Below are 19,615 nucleotides of genomic sequence, written 5' to 3'. Positions count from 1 at the left end.
AATCTGAAGTCACACAAAAAGCTACGCCCGAAGGTATTCAATTGGGACGTCAGATTTCCAGTTTAAAAAGTACAAATAAAGCCTGAGTAAATTCCCCTACGCCTACGCTCGCATCCTATGCCATGTGTCCCGGTCTCCAAATCCCTATATATATATAGTGTATATGCAAAGTTACGCCTCCCGAAACCCCAAACGAAATCTTATAGTACACAAATTCTAAAACCCCCGTTCAAACTGATGTACAATGCCGACTCTTCCTCATAGTTTAGATCTAACAGCTTCCAGCCTGTACTTTACGTCTTGTAAGACTTTAGTAGTGGGTTTCCAATCATCGAATTGCTTCAGTAGTTCTACTGCTTCGTTGTGCAGTTCTGTTTTCACGAATTCTTCCTCGAGAACACCACGCATGATCCAGGGTAAAACGTAGGGATTTGCGTTTGTAGGCGGGGCATATTGGGACATGTGCAAAGGTACGTCGGGAACTGAAGTAGTGGTAAGGGCATGATCCATTGCCATGCTGAGAATACATGTTAATAAAGCAGGAAAAAATTTCGTCGAAATAAGAGAAGGCTTACTCATATATTTTGTCATCGTCATAGAGACGAGAGTGACCACCACCAGTATAGAGACTTCCAGCTAGAGGTGCCGATAGTTCACGAATGAGCCCGTGATCCGAGACACCAAGATTGCGCAATTTCAACGCGAAGCCGACTAAGTGGGCAATAAAGTCCGGAGCATGTATGCGTCCATCCACAAATACAGCTCGGTAAATATAGGGATGTTCTGCTGGCGAGAAGATGGCGGACTAGGATGCTGTTAGTGATGACATCAACAAAATCGAGAAAATGTGTTGACATGCCTCAATAGATACGAGTTGGTCGTCAATACTCGCGCAAAAAGTCACCCTTACTCCATATTTTAAGACCCGTCGAAGGGCCCTTTCATAATGCTTTGCAACCTCACTTTCGTAATTTGCAAATTCAAAGAGTTCTGTAATCATCTCGTTGAATAATGCTGCTTGATATCCAGTTTGGTGACTAGCAAAAGGACCTAATGACACACCCGCTAATGGTTTGTTAGCGATATTTGTATACCAGGGTGATTTCTCGCAACTTACCCATTGCACACACGCCAATTCTCGCTGACGATACTATGCCCTCTTCTATCAATTTTGCGACAAGCATCAAAGCAACCGGGACACCCTGTGAATGAGCAGCCACCATAATGAAATCTGCTTGCCGTAATCGATCTGTCCAATTACTGAGCAGTTTCCAGAGTTTATCCACCCTCTCAAAGATTTTCCCCTCGCCATCAAGTGCTACTTTCTCTATTTCACAACCAGGAGACCCATGTGCATCTGCCCACCGCTTTATAGCAGCCGCTGCATGATTAGCGAATCTTATTGAAGTTCCACTGGGCTGTCCGATGAGCTTGCGCAATAGAGGTGCAGGGAATAGACCATGTACGCCTATGGCGACTGCATTCTTAATTGTTGGTACTTCCTTCGCCAAAGATACATGCTTCATGGGTTTCTGTCGGCCACGTACAATCAATCTTGTCAATTGCCGTAAGAATGATGGATTTTCCATCAAATGATAAGTACTTTGTACGGACGGTAACAATAGATTAGGCGGCGAGGGGATGTTGGATGGGGTGGTGACTTTTTTGGATGCATCATCTAGTTGTGCACTTGCAGTTTTTTGAGAGATTTCCTCGATATCTACAGACTTCGGTCGACTTTTCTTGCCGGCCGCTTTTGGCTTTTTGTCCCCATTTAACGACTTAGTATCGACGGCTGGAACAGCTTGAGCTGGAAGCGGATGATTTTGAGATTGCTCGCCCGAGATTGCTATCTCGCCAGTTTCCCCCTTACTGCTATCCTCCAGAGGCTCGGTACCCTTTTTGGTGTTGTCGGAGTACCAAAACGCCGATGCCCAACTAGACCCACCAGGTTGCGTTGTAGATCTACTCGGTGTCGATTGTGGAGATTTAGGTGCATCTTTCGATGCATCTTTGATAATTTTGATGGGATTGCTCTCCAATTCTTGGGTTAAAACTGGTTCTCTTGGGCGTTCTGCAGGAATTGGAGGTTGAGAGGCTGACCATAAATTAAACCATGACCTCGATGCTGATAATGTTTGTTTCGGAGCCTCCATTGCTTCTTCTGCCATTGCCTGCTCTGGTATAATTGTCTCATTTGATGGGAGTTCTTCAGTATCTTGTTTTTGAGGCTCCTCCACCACAGGACTAGACACTTTTAACTCCTTTGATGTTTGCGATGGCATGCCTAACCAGCCTAACCAGCCTTGAGATGTGACCGGCCCCTTTGTAATATCAGCAATCGGCGAGCTTTGCGAGTTTGTTTCTTTGGGTATATCTGACTCCCCCAACGATCGGGTTCTTGGAGGTGTTTCTGGATTTTCGACATCTCGGGCTACATTCTCATCTTTCTTGCTGCTTGTCTTATTTTTCGAAGTCTCCTGCGGTGGAACGCTCAATGTTATTTCCGATGCTGGTTTGCTTTTCCCTGGGTACATTGATGGAGGCCTCGAAGTGACTGATGAAGGTTTTCGTTGATCGCGATGGCTCAATTCCGTCGCCATATTCCCGTTCGATGGTTTATCAGCTAAGATTGTCTCTTTCACAACCTGTGTAGAAACAGTAGATTTTCGCGGCCAAGTTCCATACCAACTCGCTCTCGATCCGAGCTTTATTACCTCGTTAGCTTCACTACACCGACACAAACTCGTTTCAACAGCAACGGAACTTGGGCATCTTACTTTTTTGTTAGAAGCTGCACCATGCTGACCGTTGTTGGTAGTAGTGTGTCCCGGTTCTGCGGTATTTTTTGAAGAAGACGGTGACTGCAGGTGGTCCTTGGAAGGATTTAGTTTTGATCGTTTGCGTGAGGGTAGCATTCCAAGATCGATTACTCCTGACTACTCGGACGACCGGTTTTCAAATTCCTCCAAGGGGCGCGGCTGCTTAATGAAATGATTCTAAAGCCTCATATCACTAAAGAACATATGTTGCTGCCCCGCGAGTAACAAGGTTATTTGCCCCGTGCAAGGGTGTTTGGATTGGTCGTTCTAATAATATAATACTCTGTACGCTGTGGTATCAAACGGAAAATGTGTAGTGACCTTACTGGCGATAGATAAAGTCGAGGATCGAAAACAAAAGCAATTCAATATCTGGGGACCAGTGAAAGTGCGGATGGAGATTAAGTACGTGGGATCGTGAGTGTTCAAACTTAGTTTTCAGAGTTTACTGTACGTCGGCATGTATCTCTGAATTGTGATAACGTTTGTATGTACCTAGCAGTTCTAAATTACCATGTGACTAAATCATTTCGGAGCCCAAGAGCCAAAAAGCAATAACGAGTGCAGTAGCAGAAAAGCTAGAAGCAAGAACCATGAATCATCTATAAAACACCATCAAACATCACGATCAAGAGATATATGCTAAGGTATGATGAATATGTATGAATATGTATGATTTCGACTATTCCTATTTGTCTTGTGATTTTCGTGAATGCAACTTACTACATTTAGTTACCCGTCTCCCCGTACAGGCAGAGTACAGATAGAGTACAGATTAGATAGATAACCGTGTCGGGCCTGCGTGTCTGTCATTTTCCCGAGGTCAGCCCACCATGGTGTCAGCCTTGCGTCAGTCAGCCTTGTGTGTGTCAGCCTTATCGAGGCAGGTCTTTCATTAATCCCTGCAATTTTTTTGATTATTGATAGGAAGAAGAAAAAAAAGTTGTGAAGCTCGAAAGTCGTCGTTCGTTTCCCGTGCGACTTCGATATCTCTTTTCTTAACATTCACGAGCCATTCCTTTCAATTAATAACAATGGCGCCACTCGATAAGAAGAGAAAGACTGGTCCTACCAATGATTCATTCATGCGATCTAAGAAAATCTCAGAATCTGATGATCGACCTTCGAAACGACCCAGGGCAGAAGAGAAAGAGGGGAAAAGCACATCAACCACAAAATTACCACCAGCGACGAAAATTTCAAGAGTCAGGGAGGAGGAAGTGGCTTTCCCAAGAGGTGGCGCAAGTGTATTAACTCCATTGGAACATAAACAAATCCAGATTGATGCCACCAGAGATGTTCTATTTGAACAATATGGTGCTAAATCTTCCAAGCCTGAAGGGGAAGATCAAGAAGGAGGAGATGCTACAAAAGTAAGGAAGAAGGGAAAGGGCAAAGGCAAGGGTAAGAAGACAACTCATGATAGCGAAGTTGAGGAAGAGACTGTCAAAATTGAAGGATTGAGCTATAAGGTATGTGTTACAAACCACTTGATACTGTAGTTGACTGCGGCTTACAATTCGCAGAGACTAGTATCGGGCTCTTTAGTTCTTGGCCAGGTGTCCCAGATCAATGCTACAGACATTGCTATATCACTGCCAAATAACCTGACGGGCTATGTACCCATTACTTCGATCTCGGACAAAGTGACAGAACGGATTGAGGCGATTGCGGCCGCCGAGGAAGATGATGCAGATGACGAACTTGAGGTGGAGGATATTGACTTGAAGAAAATCTTTTCTATGGGGCAATACCTAAGGGCATATGTTGTTTCTACCAGCGACGATACAAATACAGCCACACTAGGAAAAGGAAAACGAAGAATCGAATTATCCCTTCGACCACAACATGCCAATCATGGCGTCACTCCACAAAATCTCATCACCAATACCACTTTGATGGCATCTGTCACAAGTGTCGAAGATCACGGTTTAATTATGAACATTGGACTTGAAGATTCTGGTATTCGTGGTTTCATGGGCGCAAAAGATATTGGCTACGAAGTAGTATTGGCCGATGTTCAAGAAGGCGCAGTGTTTTTGTGCATGGTCACCGGTCTGAGTTCTAACGGGAAGACTGTCAAACTATGCGCAGACACTCAGAAGATCGGCAATGTGAAGAAATCGAACTATCTCACAGATGCTCCAACGGTTGATGCGTTCCTCCCAGGAACTGCGGTCGAGACCTTGATTGTTGATGTCAGCTCCAGGGGCCTTACTGGAAAGGTCATGGGTATGGTTGATGTTACTGCAGATTTGATGCATTCTGGAACTAGTGTTATGAACCAGGAGCTGGAAAAGAAATTCAAGATTGGTGCTAAGGTTAGGGGTAGAGTTATTTGCACCTTTCCAAATTCGGATCCTCAAAAACTTGGTATCTCTCTCCTTGACCATGTCACGTCGTTGTCGCAACAGCAAGCGGGGAAGCCCGGAAACAAAGTGAATCCACTTGACACCCTACCTTTGTCTACCATCGTCGAAGAAGTCACAATCAAGAAAGTCGAGTCTGGAGTCGGTCTTTTTGTCGACGTGGGAGTTAAAGGAATTCCTGGGTTCGTCCACATCTCTAGAGTCAAGGACGGAAAGATAGAGACATTGGAAGAAACAACAGGGCCATATAAGGTAGGCTCGGTCCACCGTGGTCGTGTCCTTGGTTACAATTCTCTTGATGGTGTATACCTCATTTCTTTGGAGAAAAGTGTTCTGGAACAGCCTTACTTGCGAATTGAAGATTTGAAGATTGGAGAGGTTGTAAAGGGAAAGGTTGAAAAGCTCATTGTCAATGACAAAGGTGTTGGCGGACTACTGGTTAATTTGGCCGAAAACATTTCTGGACTTGTTCCAGAAACTCACCTTGCAGATATACAATTGCTTCACCCCGAAAAGAAGTTTAAGGAAGGAATGGCCGTCACAGCACGTGTTCTCTCTACAGATCCTGGAAAACGACAAATTCGATTAACCCTCAAGAAGACACTTGTCAATTCCGAGTCACCTGCTTTGATCTCGTATGATGAAATAGCTGTTGGGATGCAAAGTCCTGGTACTATTGTGAACATTTTGAAGACTGGTGCGGTAGTTCAGTTTTACGGCACTGTTCGAGGGTTTTTGCCAGTCTCAGAAATGAGCGAGGCCTACATACAGGACCCTAACCAACATTTCAAAATTGGACAAGTCGTCAACGTTCATGTTTTGAAGGTCGATCCCGAGGCCAAGAAATTAACTGTTTCTTGCAAAGATCCTTCCGTCTTTGGACTGGCACAGCAGAACGCGTTGAAGAATCTCAAAATTGGCGAGATTGTGTCCGCTCTCGTTATAGAAAAGTCGAACGACGACATTTCTGTCGAGATCCAAGGACTAGGCTTGAAAGCAATACTACCTGTCGGTCAGCTTACTGATGGATCTGAGAACAAAAGCCGTTCTTCGTTCAAGAATATTCGTGTTGGTCAAGTATTGTCAGATCTTGCTGTACTGGACAAGCTTGAGCAAAAGCGTTTGATCGTCTTAACGAATAAACCTGCACTTGTCAAGGCCGCTCAGAATAAGACTTTACTGAGAATGTTCGATGACGTCAAAGAGAGGAAGACTGTACATGGATTCGTTAAAAACATAACATTGACAGCAGTCTTTGTGCAATTTGGAGGCAGTCTCACAGGGCTTCTGCCTAAGAATAAGATACCTGAGAAGAACCTTCGTTTACCAGACTTTGGATTTAAAAAGTACCAAACAGTAGAGGTCAAGGTTCTCACTGTCGACCATGGACAACGAAGATTTCTTTTATCTATGGCTGATGCCACTCCCGACAAAAAGTCGAATGAGCCTTTAGCCCCTGGTACCAATTTGGAAGCTGTAAACCCTATCGATGAAACTATCAAGAGTATTGACGACATTACACTTGGTCGCCTTACGAAGGCAAGGGTGTCGTCTGTTAAGGATACCCAAGTAAATGTGCAACTTGCCGATAACATCCAGGGCCGAATTGATGTGTCACAAGCCTTTGACTCTTGGTCGGAGATAAAATCCAAAAAGCAGCCTCTCAAGTCATTCTCGCCCAAGCAAATTGTCGACGTTCGCGTCTTAGGAATACACGATGCGCGTAACCATCGCTTCCTGCCTATCAGTCACAGATCTGGCAAGACTTTAGTCTTTGAACTGTCCGCTAAGCCTAGTGATCAAACTGAGTCTGCACAAGACCCTGTATCTTTGGACAAAATTGAGGTTGGCTCTTCTTGGTTAGCATTCGTCAATAACGTTGGAGCTGATTGCCTCTGGGTAAATCTATCTCCCAATGTGCGTGGCCGAATCAGCGCTCTAGATGTATCAGATGATGTATCATTACTCAAGGACCTAGCAGCAAACTTTCCCGTTGGATCTGCCATTCGAGTTCACGTCAAGGGCGTTGATGTTGAAACAAGCCGTCTAGATTTGTCTGCCCGCTCTAGTCAAGATTCTGAAGCCCTTACTTTTGATAAGCTAAGCCAAGGCATGATCGTACCAGGAAAAGTAACCAGAGTCAATGAAAGACAGGTCATGATACAGCTTACTGATAGCATCTCTGCGCCAATAAACCTTACAGACCTTTGCGACGACTATTCAGAAGCTGATCCTTCCAAATACTCTAAGAATGATATTGTTCGTGTCTGTGTTACTGATATCGATGTTCCAAACAAACGCGTTCGATTATCGACTAGAGCATCCAGAGTGATGAACTCATCAGCAGCAGTTCAAGATCCAGAAATCACATCCATTTCACAACTGAAAGTCAACGACATCGTGCGTGGATTTGTCAAACACGTTGCTGACAAGGGGCTGTTTGTCAACTTGGGGGGTAATGTGACAGCGTATGTTCGAATTTCAGACCTTTCGGACTCTTATATCAAAGACTGGAAATCCGAATTCCAGGTCGACCAACTAGTCAAAGGCAAAGTCACAGTTGTAGACGAAGTTTTGAACCATGTTCAATTAAGTCTCAAGCCTTCTGTTATCGACAAAGATTACGTTGCGCCTTTGACCTTCAACGATATCCAAGTGAACCAAGTTGTTACCGGAAAAATCCGTAAAGTCGAGGATTTTGGTGTCTTTATTGTTGTCGATGGCTCTGCGAATGTGAGCGGCCTTTGTCACCAAAGTGAAATGGCTGAAAAGCGTGTCCACGACGTCAAAAAATTGTACTCTGAAGGTGATGCGGTCAAAGCTATCGTATTGAAGATGGACACCGAGAAGAAACGCATTAGTTTCTCTATGAAAGCTTCACACTTTGAGGACGGAAACGAGTCTGACGATGAGAGTGATGATGATGGTGTGGATGGCGTCAAGCTTGACAGTATGGACATCGATGATGATGATGATGACGATGACAGTGAAGGCGGTATTGACCTTGATGATGTGCAAGACCTTGAAAGTGCCGCAGAGGACGGAGACGAAGCATCGGATTCTGACCAGGAAATGCCTGATGCTGAAGGCGATGTCCCAGCTCTTAGCGCCGGCGGATTTGATTGGTCTGCTGACCTCCTGGACCAAGCTGATGGCCAGTCCAATGCAGATTCCGATGACGAAGCCGCCGAAGAGAAACCTAAAAAGAAGAAGAGAAAAGCGGAAATTAAGGTTGATAGAACAGGTGACCTTGATGCCAATGGACCGCAATCTGTCAGTGACTTCGAGCGCCTCCTTTTGGGTCAGCCAGACTCTTCCAGTCTCTGGACCCAGTATATGGCTTTCCAGATGCAACTCAGCGAGCTAGGCAAGGCCAGAGAGATCGCTGAGCGTGCCATCAAAACTATCAACATGCGAGAGGAAACTGAGAAGCTTAATATCTGGCTCGCTCTTCTCAATTTGGAGATTGCATATGGAAGTGATGAAACTGTCGAAGCTGTGTTTAAGCGAGCTTGCCAGTACAACGATGCCCAAGAGGTTCACGAGAGACTAGCTAGTATCTATATTCAATCTGGCAAAAACAAGGTAAGGGATACTTCCATACAATCTCAAACATGTAAGCTAACAGCCATACAGAAAGCCGATGAACTTTTCCAAGCTCTCACTAAGAAATTCTCACAATCTCCCACCGTTTGGGTCAATTATGCACACTTTCTTTTCAATACTCTCGGGGCCCCTGATCGTTGTCGTGCTCTCCTTCCACGTGCAACTCAATCTCTTCCTCCACACACCCATCTTCCCTTGACGCTCAAATTTGCAGCTCTAGAGTTCCGCTCTGAGCATGGCTCTCCAGAACGTGGGCGCACAATTTTCGAGGGTGTTTTGGCAAAATGGAGTAAGCGATTGGATATTTGGGGCCAGCTTTTGGATCTAGAAATTAAGGCAGGTGATAAGAGCATTGTTAGGGGTGTGTTTGAACGAGTAGCTCGAATCAAGGGATTGAAACCCAAGGGTGCGATGGGGTGGTTCAAAAGATGGACCGAGTGGGAGGAGGCTAATGGTGACAAAAAGTCACAAGAGAAAGTAAGAGCGATCGCTGAGGAGTGGGTAAGAAATAGATCTGGGAAGAAGGATGATGAGGAGTGATAGTCATCACGGTGAACCAGAAGATACCAAAAAAGCTTTGTATGGGCAACAAATTCTGATTGGGAAGGAAATGAACGGCGTAATGTAAATGTAGCACTAAATCCATTAAATTTCGTATGTTGAAATAGATCACATGCTGTATTCGAGAATCTTCACAAAGAGATAATGCAGGCTACAAATAACTCAATGCTAAAACTTCATATAGCCGACGATTCTTTTTCAATGGTGTATAGAAGCTAGACAGAAAGCTAATGATTCTTTCCAACTGTTCCTTGAAGCTTTCCCGCCTCGTTTTTTTGCTGTTCTCGTAAAGCCTGCAGACTTTCGTCTAGAATTGCAATCTCCGCATCGACCTTTAACAGTCTTTCCTTCAACATTCCTTCATACTCGTCATCGGATAATTTCTTCCACGGCACCCATTTCGAGTTCATCCAATCATCTCCACTCTTTTTATTCGCACCTTCCTCCAACCTTAACTCCTCCATCTTTCTCTCGTCCACAGCATCATAGATCTTTTGTCCCACATACCCAGCAGCCCCAAAAACGACAAACCCAGGCAGAATATTTTTTGGGCCACGCAGTATACCTCCAGTAGCGCCAGCAAGAGAAGCGGCCAGAGAAGTTGAGAGCGCTTTCTCTTGCGGCGTCGGGTATATAGACGCAGTCCTATAACGGGAGAGAAGGGCAGTACGGGTTCCCCAGAAGGTGGTACCAAGAATGCCCCATTGAATAGAGCTGGCGACGGCGAAGAGAACTGGAGTTTGAGACACGAGGATACCAGAAAATCCACCAATTATAGTGCCAGAGAGTGCTGAGGGTGCTTGTTAGCTTTGATGGTATCAGAGATTGGGAAGGTGACATGATTGATGTGTAAAATGTATGAGGGGGCTAGGAGAGTTGTGTGAAGATTTACACGTGATAATGAGTCGAAAGTGTTGCTGAGGCGTGCAAATGTTTCTGTTTCTACAAACAGGAGATAGAGATTGATTGACCGAGAATAGGACATACCAGAAAGACCGCCAAATTGTAGAGCAGGCTTTATGATATCCATCAACTCAGGAGGCAGATCACCCGATTTGGGGCCTTGGGATTGATTGATGGGAGCCATTGAAGGAGAAGAGTCTTCCTTTGCTCTAGGAGTTGTCATATCGTCTCTTATTTTCCGAAGGGAGCAAGAGTTTGGCTGCATGATACTGATATGTGAGCTTCTTAGATTTATGTCATGATATTATTCGAATTCTGATGCTCAACTTGTCAATCAACCGACATAGAATTGGTATGGATAACCTCTATTCTCGAATGATGGTTTGGATTGCAGAGGATGAATATAAATTTCACCTACATATTTACTTTGCAATGTCGTGTATTTATCTGGCTGAGATATCAAAACTGCGTACCTACTAGTACCCGCCTATGTATATACGAGACGGGATTTATATCTAGCTGGTCCTTCACTATTTTATCCTATCCAATGGGAGATGATTGCCTCCTTGGTAAAATTCAAAATTTCAAAAATATGAATTAACTCTTAAATATGAATATAAATGTAATCATCTATACGATTTCGATAAAAAATTCCATATCATTGAACAAACGCAAATTCACTAACACAGCACTAGTGAAAGAATTTGCCCCACTAGTTTCGCACAACCCTTGTCAAACTTCGCACTTTTAATAATTCTTCCATTTTGGATTCTAAACCCACCACGAAGAACCTCGACCTCTTCCTACCGATACACAAAAAGATATTCGACGAGCCTCGAATATCCCAAGGAATACCCAAACCTTAAATACATACGATCGATTGAAGGGACTTCGTAGTACCTTCAATACTCTGTCTCGGACAACGCGCAAACACTTTTGCGCAGCGTCCTAAGAAAAAAAAACCGCAATCATGGGTAAGCGCTCCCCCTCACTAACCTTTCATCGAACATCGCGACCATGATACTGTCGGTGTGGGTCTTTGAAATATCGAGTATGTGGTGGCTAATTGTAGTTGTGCCATAGCTCCTAAGAAGAAGGAACAGCAGAAGATGTCCCTCGGGACCTTCTTGGCTGACGAGAGTATGAAAACACCTACTGTCCTCGCACAACAATCTTTTTCATACTAATATCGGTGTAGAGTTGGGATCATGGGCCGATGAGATGGAGGATATGCCAGTTTGTAAGTTCTTCTATTCCTATATCGATATGGAGCCTTACTAATTTCCATCTATCACAGCCGGTATGTGAATACAAACGCACATTGATCGTGGCCAATTTCGCAAAAATATGAATACTGATCATTATAGACTCACGCCCTTCTGGATATGGTGGAAGCAGCAATGAGAGACGTACCTATAGCTCTACCACTGGTACTTATGGCAACAATGCCGGAGGTAAGTCTCCCATCACCTTCCTTTAAATTGCCCTTTTCAATGAAATTCTTATTCTAACTTTCAATAGGTTATTCCGTTCGCGAGGAACTCCCTCTCCCCGACAAGCCACCTTATACTGTTCATCTTGGAAACCTTTCATTCGATGCTACCGTCGGCGATGTTAACGAATTTTTCGTTGGCTGCGAATGTATCAACGTTCGCATCATTGAGGATAAGATGGAGATGAAACCAAAGGGATTCGGATATGCAGAATTCGGCTCTTTGGAAGGCCTTAAGTCCGCCTTGACTTTGAACCAGACTCAGTTCCAAGGTCGTAACATTAGAATCAGTGTTGCTGATCCTCGTAAGTTTGATACCCATCGTACTTGCGCTATTCACTAATATATGCTATAGCGAAGGATCGTGGTGACCGTCCAGATGTACGAGAGCTCGGAGACTGGAGTAGAAAGGGACCCCTACCTGATTTGCCGGGCCGTGGAGGAGAGCGTCGCACTTCGGATCGAGGATACCAATCTAGCCGTTTTGGCGAGGAAGGTGGCGAGCGTAGAGCCCCCCGTGAGCCCGAAAGTGATGGCAAGGTTCGAGACTTTGGAAACTGGGAACGAAAGGGTCCACTCTCACCCCTCGCCCAACAGGAACGTGCTCCAAGAGAAGGTGGCCGACCCCGAACAAACGATGGACCAAGAGCCGAAGGTTTTAGAGACCGCAAAGCTTCGCCAGCTGCTTGGGGTGAAGGTAGATCCCAAGGTCAAGGCTCTGGCTCACAAGAAGGATCAAGACCACCCAGACGTGAGTTTCAAGAGCGACCCGTCGCTGAGCGTGCGCCCACAGCCGCCGATCAAGACAACCAATGGCGTAGCAAAATGCGACCCGACCCACCAGCTGCACCAGCAGCAAAGTCACCTGTTCTATCCCGTGAAGGGAGCGAGGCCCCAGCTTCTCCAGCCCTCCCATCTGCCCCGGCTGGTGGTAGACCAAGATTGAACCTTGCAAAGCGCACCGTTTCCGAGGCCCCTGCTGATTCATCCTCGTCATCTGCCGCAGGTGATGCGAAGGCAAGCCCATTTGGAGCTGCTCGTCCAATTGATACTGCCGCCAAGGAGAAGGAAATCGAGGAGAAGCGACAACAGGCCATCAAAGAGAAAAAGGAGGCTGATGAGAAGGCTAAGCAGGAGAGAGAGGCTGCAAAGGCTAAGGAAACTGAAGACAACGAGAAGAAAGCTGAAGTTCTACAACGTGAAGGTGAAGAAGCAACAAAGGAAGGAGAGACAATTGAAACCGAGAATGCAAACGGCGAGATTGTCGACGATAAGGCTGTCAAACCAAAAGAGATTGTGAGAGATGCCAAACCAAAACCATCTGACACAGGAGCCTGGAGACGTCCATCTGGACCTAAACCACCCAGGGATGATATTCCAAGAGGACCTAAGGGTAGGGGTGGTGATTATGCACCAAGAGGCCCAAGACACAATGATGGAGGAAGGAACCACAGACAAAACCCAAATGGTGGTGGACAAAATGCGACTGCACCAGCCCAAAGCCCTGTTGCTACAACTGAAACTGCAGTCATGGAAGAGGATGGCTGGAGCACAGTGTCTAAACCCAAGAAAAATAACCGTGGTGGTAACGCAGGCCAACGTGCTATTGCTTCTTAGATAACAGATCTTGAGAGGCGTCATGTTTTCAATGAAACATTGGCAAACCGGGCAAGCATTCTCGGTGCACTGAGCATAGTTTTGACTTCTGCTCCTACATGGCAAAAAGATTAATTTTCTGACCCTCAATTCTCAAAACGATTTCCTTCGGCGTTGGATTCACATAAATCTTTGTGCCTAGATTTTCATTATGCCCATGTTTAGCCTCACTGGCCCAGAGCAACATCACAGACCTACAACATACATGAAGCTTTTCTGGGATTTACTCTAATTTACTATACTAGTAAAATCTAGATTGAATATGGGCGGTCTTTACACCAATGTTATCTACCTCTTTGGGGCGGCGCATGGTGTTATTGACTGACATGTTAGACTATCTGTCATATCATACACTTGGGTCTGCTTGGGTCTATTGTGTGTTGTTTCAATGGTCTGCTCTCCTGTTTTCCAAAAAGTAAGCCTGGGCACACAAAAGTTACCTATCTTTGAGGAATAATGAATGTTCCTCACTCTCACGTTCGTCATGTTTGTTTATACAGCCAATTGCGTGCTATTGTCCTATTATACTCTGACTGCAATTATGGATTCATTACTCTCAAGGACTTTATCAGTAATAAGAAGAATTTGAATGATAACGTGATGTGAGATGGTCATGATTCCAAAATGATTGAGGTTTTCCTTTGTGTTTTCTGCTGAATGTTGTATCTGTGTCTGCACCTGTGAGATTATTTTTGTATATTACTAGGGAATGAAATAATAAAAGAGGTTTACCAAAGTCATTTTCGAATGTTTGATATGAAGAACTAACAGGATTTAAACAAGATCTAGCAATTGATCTGTCTGCTAACTACCTAGTATGTATATTACAAAGTAATCAACAGATGAAAGCATTGGATCCAGTCTGTGACATTAGCATCTTTCTCTTGCTAGGTATACTGTTCGACTCCACCACTCTTCATACATTCGAATCAGACAGCCTGGTTGTCAAATAATGAATTGTAATGATATGCACATTTCCTTTGCTAGAATTCAGATGTAAAGGTCTGCTTGATAACTTTGGAGACCAATGAAAAAGATGTTGTGCAGTACTTTTTTGTCAAGTGTTATCCAGTGTTGTCCAAGTGTTATCCGGGTTAGAGTTATCCCGAATCTATTTCCATTCCAGATCAATCTCTTGACAATCCCTTAAAAAGTCCCTTAACGGGAGCTAAAGATGTCTAGTACACAGTAGGTCAGGTCAGGTCCGGTCCATGATCAGTCCACAGTCTGTCTATCAAAAGTATGTTCTTTATTTTCAATTCTTATAAATTTCAATTTCCATGATATACTGACTGATTTATTAATAATAAGCGTGTATCTAGGTAAGTACATACTCGTATTGACACCAACAAAATTCATCATTTTCTATTGATTGTTTGCAATTCATAATTACAAACATCACGAATTGTCATTGTGAACTCTAAACTCTATTTGCTAGAATTTCAGCACGTGATCAAAACTAGTGTAGATCTCTGCATACAACAGCCCTTTGAGTCGTACCTGCCTGCAAGTCTTTATTATTAGTCTTCAATGAATTCACTCTCTCAAGACATACACTGCATGCAATACCTGCTTCAACTCTCACATCACTCAGCATTCATAGCCATCTAAGAAACACCAGCAAGAACACATTTTAATCCATTATTTTGTATTTGGCAAATATTTTTGTATTTGTTTACTCTCCATCTTGTTCTCAAAATCTGCAGGAATGAGCTTGAATTTTGGACTGACGAACATTAAACCTGTGGCACCAAAATTTAAATCCGAAAAAGTTCCAAAACAGAGGCCGACTTTATCTAGTAGGACATCCAGTAATGGCCTTCGAATTGGTACACCTGTATCAAAAGTCACTGATGCTCGTGGCAGACTAGCCGTCCCAAGCCCTCCCCCCGAGGCAGGAAAGAAAAGGAAAGAAAGAGAAATCAGCGGAAGCCGTAACACTAAGAAAAGCACAACTTCAACTCTTCGAAAAAGCCCCAGTCAACAGCCGTTGACGAGTGATAGCGAGGAAGATGAAGAGGTGGCCGTGTCTTCCAAACGGGCCAAGCCAGAAAATATCGAGCCTGATTTGAAGAGGAATCTGAAGGACAAAAAAGCCTTTTCGACCGAAACCGATAATACGCAAGGTTCTACATGCAGAATGATCCACGCGGCCGATGTTATGATGACGAAACGCACGGCTAAGAGCGGCGAGAAAGTTTGCGATAGAAAGAAGGAAGAGGGCGATGCGGTCCTTCTAAGATATCCTAGTGTCAGTCGAAGAGAAAGGTAATGTCTACTGAATTCAACCCCTAGAATCCGAAGTTAAACCCAGCTAATCAATGCCGTCACTAAAGATACCAACTCATCTCCGAAGGAGAGGTTATCGATCCCGCAGGAGAAGATTTGATCAACCCTTACGACGAAATACCTAAGATTGTGGAAATTGTCAAGGATGAATATTTGACCGAGGAGCAAGCAGCGGAGTTCGCCCATCCAGAAACGGGCATAATTCGCAAAATCAACAAAGCGACGAACAATATTACTTGGACTTTGTCCACCGCAAAAAAGCCCCACGACAAAGAGAAAATGAAGGGGCTGCTGCTTGAGTTCAGGAATGCTGTGGGGGCTTACAATGACGCGCTCAGCACTCTCACCAAGAATGGATCGCTGGCGAAGAACTTGGAAAATAAGCATTCGCTATCGTCTAAGCTTCTCAAGATGGTTCTCCAGCAAGTTTACGACCGAGCAGTGTCTCCTCAAGTTGACTTGACTAATAAATACCAAAATGGCACGGATTACGTTTACGGCGAGCTCACATTCCCGTTCATATCCCGAATTCTCAGGGAAGACACTCGGATGAAATCAGATCAAGTTTTCATAGATCTTGGTTCGGGAGTAGGAAATGTCGTCGTGCATGCCGCGCTACAAGTTGGTTGCGAAAGTTGGGGCTGTGAAATAATGCCTAACTGCTGTAAGCTGGCTTCCTTACAACAGACAGAATTTTCTGCACGTTGCAGGGCTTGGGGCCTCAGCGCCGGGTCAGTCAACCTCGAGGAAGGAAATTTCTTGAATAACGAAAACATCCTCAAGGTGATGAAGAGAGCTGATGTTATCTTGGTTAACAATCAAGTCTTCGCACCTGCTTTGAACCAAAGTCTTGTGAACTTATTTTTGGATTTAAAAGAGGGTTGCAAGATTGTGAGTTTAAAAACTTTCGTGCCGGATGGTCATGTCATAAATTCTTACAACGAACACAATCCCATCAATTTATTGCGAGTCGAAAAGAAGACCTATGCGGAAGGTGATGTCAGTTGGCATTCCAATGGAGGAGATTACTACGTTGCTACGAAGGACAGCACTATCGTGGCTAACTATCACAAGACCCCAAAGGATAGAAAGACACGGGGGAGTCGGGTTAGATGATTTGTGAATTTGAATATAGGGTTTCCTTACATAGTTGATACCATTGGGCAGGTTATTATTGGGTACTTAAGTACAAAGCGATATCACAGCGAGTCGGCATAGAGTAGATGTATGGATAAATGAATGTATTTGTAACAGCAACCATTACTCCTTCATGTTTTATCCTTCTCGGTGATTTTAATACAGAGTGTGATGAGCTTGATTCGATCATCATTTTCTTGCATCAGGTCCCAAACTTTTTATTCATTTCATCTGCCTCTCTTCCTTTTTGAGCCATCCACCTGTCAATCAATTCTTTATTCTCCGCTTTTGCTCTTTTCTCATTCTGCTCTGCTATATTGAGCTGCAAATTCAGAGATATCATCTCATCCTGCACATCATGAAACCCCTTAGTCTTAGCTCGCAACTCCTCATCTCGATCCCTGATCTTCCTCTCCAGAATATTTCGTTCTCGAGTTAAAGTTTCTAACTGTTTGGATACTGAAGCACTTTTTGTGCGTAAAGCCTGGAGTGAGGTTTCGGTGATCTTCAAACGCGATTGGAAGTGCGAAGAGGATCGGAGTGCTTCGGATAAGGAAGCGCGGAGCTGAAGAACCTCGGAAGAGGTTGAAGTTTGAGTTTGATTTGCATTTTTGGAGATTGCTTTTTGAGATGTGGCAGAGGAAGAGAGGGATGGGGGGTTGGCGGAGGTAGATGAGGTGTCGTGAACAGCTGCAGCTGCAGTTTGAGCAGAGACTTTGTCGAGCAGCTGAGTATCTTTTGCAAGTTATTAGACTTTAGACATAAAGTTCATTTCAGAAGGGGTGCCGTACAAGCGTCTATGAAAGAAGGATCAAAGCGCTGGTAGCTGGTTTGTTCGCGCTCATCGCGATCTTGTAGAGCTTTTATATAATCATCGCGCCAGGAAGCCATTGTTTCGTTCTCTTGGTTGCTGACGTACAGGTTGAGGTTTCATTGCTTTGAAAATCCAGGTAGTTATTTTTCAATAAACAATCATAGAATGCGATCTCTTTCTACCTATCGTAGAGTTCCACGAAAAGTTGAGTTTATGAGTATGAAAAGCTGTTGAAGAAAAGTTTAGCCTGATAGTTTCATGTACGAGAACCTGCAAGTGAATGGATATATAAGGAAGTTCTCTTATGCAGTATGCATGTGTGAATGTGTGCTGGTACTGTGGATGAGCTGTAGCCCACCACTCTTGTAGTGGGATAGATCTCGATAAGCAGATACTGATAGGACCAAGCGGCCGGCGCTAGCGGGTTTCCGATGGATGGCTGAATAGCTGAATGGCTGGATGGGGCAATTTAATGAAGAGGCACGAGGCACGAGGCAAGCACTAAAGCTTAAAGTTACCGATGTAATGTTCCTCCTCTTCAATTAACCAAACCTATATTAAGTATTACATCGATACATTCATAACCCGAATTCTTGATAGGAAAAAAAAGGATCCTTTTCATCACGACCGAAACGATTCTCTATTCTACGTGCCTACGCTCCTTTTTTGTTTAAGAAAGAGATCGAGGAAAGGGAGAAAGTTGGCGCTTCGTGAGGAAGATTAGATCAAGCACAAGCTAGACAAAGATGGCTTCACGCAAGAAGGTTTTATTGAAGGTAAGGACTGATGTTGAGGATCTGATGAGTAGTTTGGTGCTGATCTGAGATCCGCAGGTTATTATCCTCGGCGATAGCGGTGTAGGAAAGACGAGTTTGATGAACCAATATGTACGTTGAATACCTACCGAGTGTCTTTCAATCGCGACGTATACGCCGACACTAGAGACTGATACTGGATTAGGTCAACAAGAAATTCAGTGCAAGCTACAAGGCGACTATCGGGGCGGATTTCTTGACAAAGGAGGTCCTAGTCGATGATCGATTAGTTACCATGCAGGTGAGGGTTTCGCACTTCTTATGGCAGCTGGGACTTGGTAGCTAACCATTGGATATAGCTTTGGGATACAGCAGGTCAGGAACGTTTCCAATCGTTAGGGGTCGCATTCTACAGAGGAGCGGATTGCTGTGTCCTTGTCTACGACGTGAACAATTCCAAGAGTTTCGATACATTGGATAGTTGGAGGGATGAATTCCTGATCCAGGCCTCGCCCAGAGATCCAGAAAGCTTCCCGTTTGTAAGTTTGGCAGTTTTACGGGAATCCGATATGGCACTGACAGTTGCGTAGGTCGTTCTAGGCAACAAAATTGATGTCGAAGAGAACAAGAGAGTGGTAAGTTTGGCGTTGGAACGATTGTATGATATCTTTGCTAATCGTGGTTCAGATTTCCTCAAAACGGGCTATGACTTTCTGTACTTCAAAGGGCAACATTCCATATTTCGAAACAAGTGCCAAGGAGGCCATCAATGTCGAGCAAGCCTTTGAAGGTAAATCACTTTCAAGTTCGTCAAACAGATCCTAGCTAATTCCAATCTAGTTATTGCAAGAAACGCCCTAGCACAGGAGGAATCGGAAGAATACAATGGAGATTACTCAGATCCAATCAACATCCATATCGAGAACGATAGAGATGGTTGTGCCTGCTAAATGACACCTAGTGGGGGTCGGAAATCATTGGTCTCATTTTCTCTCTTTCTGCCCTGCCCTTTCGACCACTGAGGGAATTATACTGGAAGTTTTGATGAGAAGGTCGTCAATTGTACATAGGGATCATTCTGGCGCTATTGGGTCTGCGATTTTCTTATTTCCTTGATGATACAGAACGCATAATGAGAAAGACGGGTTTATAGTTCTGTAATGAAAGCATCTTTGAATGAACCATATTATTGCATTAGAACGAGTAGTTAT

General features: G+C 44.3%; 7 protein-coding genes across 7 annotated transcripts; 4 read left to right on the top strand and 3 right to left on the bottom strand.

Moving 5' to 3' along the window:
• Nucleotides 1–258: 258 nt before the first annotated feature.
• EAE98_004675 (uncharacterized protein) lies at nucleotides 259–2,918 on the bottom strand (the record flags this gene model as incomplete). Its single annotated transcript, XM_038952295.1, has 5 exons — nucleotides 259–517; nucleotides 576–805; nucleotides 860–1,065; nucleotides 1,118–2,708; nucleotides 2,781–2,918. 5 exons carry the CDS (start codon nucleotides 2,916–2,918, stop codon nucleotides 259–261), a joined length of 2,424 nt encoding a protein of 807 aa, XP_038810945.1.
• Nucleotides 2,919–3,856: 938 nt separating this feature from the next.
• EAE98_004674 (uncharacterized protein) lies at nucleotides 3,857–9,337 on the top strand (the record flags this gene model as incomplete). The annotated part of the gene is made up of 3 exons (XM_038952294.1): nucleotides 3,857–4,294; nucleotides 4,349–8,776; nucleotides 8,828–9,337. 3 exons carry the CDS (start codon nucleotides 3,857–3,859, stop codon nucleotides 9,335–9,337), a joined length of 5,376 nt encoding a protein of 1,791 aa, XP_038810944.1.
• Nucleotides 9,338–9,585: 248 nt separating this feature from the next.
• Nucleotides 9,586–10,526, bottom strand: EAE98_004673 (uncharacterized protein; the record flags this gene model as incomplete). Its single annotated transcript, XM_038952293.1, has 2 exons — nucleotides 9,586–10,148; nucleotides 10,346–10,526. The coding sequence occupies 2 exons, from the start codon at nucleotides 10,524–10,526 to the stop codon at nucleotides 9,586–9,588; spliced, it is 744 nt and encodes a 247-aa protein (XP_038810943.1).
• A 705-nt stretch (nucleotides 10,527–11,231) lies between these two features.
• On the top strand, nucleotides 11,232–13,370 carry EAE98_004672 (uncharacterized protein; the record flags this gene model as incomplete). Its single annotated transcript, XM_038952292.1, has 6 exons — nucleotides 11,232–11,235; nucleotides 11,345–11,401; nucleotides 11,460–11,501; nucleotides 11,629–11,715; nucleotides 11,783–12,058; nucleotides 12,109–13,370. The coding sequence occupies 6 exons, from the start codon at nucleotides 11,232–11,234 to the stop codon at nucleotides 13,368–13,370; spliced, it is 1,728 nt and encodes a 575-aa protein (XP_038810942.1).
• Nucleotides 13,371–15,117: 1,747 nt separating this feature from the next.
• EAE98_004671 (uncharacterized protein) lies at nucleotides 15,118–16,814 on the top strand (the record flags this gene model as incomplete). Its single annotated transcript, XM_038952291.1, has 2 exons — nucleotides 15,118–15,677; nucleotides 15,746–16,814. 2 exons carry the CDS (start codon nucleotides 15,118–15,120, stop codon nucleotides 16,812–16,814), a joined length of 1,629 nt encoding a protein of 542 aa, XP_038810941.1.
• A 223-nt stretch (nucleotides 16,815–17,037) lies between these two features.
• On the bottom strand, nucleotides 17,038–17,726 carry EAE98_004670 (uncharacterized protein; the record flags this gene model as incomplete). The annotated part of the gene is made up of 2 exons (XM_038952290.1): nucleotides 17,038–17,570; nucleotides 17,627–17,726. The coding sequence occupies 2 exons, from the start codon at nucleotides 17,724–17,726 to the stop codon at nucleotides 17,038–17,040; spliced, it is 633 nt and encodes a 210-aa protein (XP_038810940.1).
• A 357-nt stretch (nucleotides 17,727–18,083) lies between these two features.
• On the top strand, nucleotides 18,084–19,599 carry EAE98_004669 (uncharacterized protein). Its single transcript, XM_038952289.1, has 7 exons — nucleotides 18,084–18,425; nucleotides 18,483–18,536; nucleotides 18,610–18,705; nucleotides 18,764–18,943; nucleotides 18,995–19,039; nucleotides 19,092–19,194; nucleotides 19,245–19,599. Exons 1-7 carry the CDS (start codon nucleotides 18,396–18,398, stop codon nucleotides 19,352–19,354), a joined length of 618 nt encoding a protein of 205 aa, XP_038810939.1. The 5' UTR covers nucleotides 18,084–18,395; the 3' UTR covers nucleotides 19,355–19,599.
• Nucleotides 19,600–19,615: the final 16 nt, after the last annotated feature.

Source organism: Botrytis deweyae (assembly GCF_014898535.1).
Source record: "Botrytis deweyae strain B1 chromosome Unknown BDEW_009, whole genome shotgun sequence".
NCBI classification, from domain to species: domain Eukaryota; kingdom Fungi; phylum Ascomycota; class Leotiomycetes; order Helotiales; family Sclerotiniaceae; genus Botrytis; species Botrytis deweyae.
The sequence above is the reverse complement of the archived record's forward strand: the minus strand, read 5'-3'. Positions and strand labels throughout refer to the sequence as shown.

What these genes read in the sequence shown, in the direction of transcription:
- EAE98_004669 (XM_038952289.1), top strand. Translation starts at nt 18,396, where the DNA reads ATGGCTTCACGCAAGAAGGTTTTATTGAAG. An exon ending in GCAAGAAGGTTTTATTGAAG is followed by an intron (nt 18,426 to 18,482) that starts GTAAGGACTGAT and finishes TGAGATCCGCAG; the next exon opens with GTTATTATCCTCGGCGATAG. An exon ending in TCGAAGAGAACAAGAGAGTG is followed by an intron (nt 19,040 to 19,091) that starts GTAAGTTTGGCG and finishes ATCGTGGTTCAG; the next exon opens with ATTTCCTCAAAACGGGCTAT.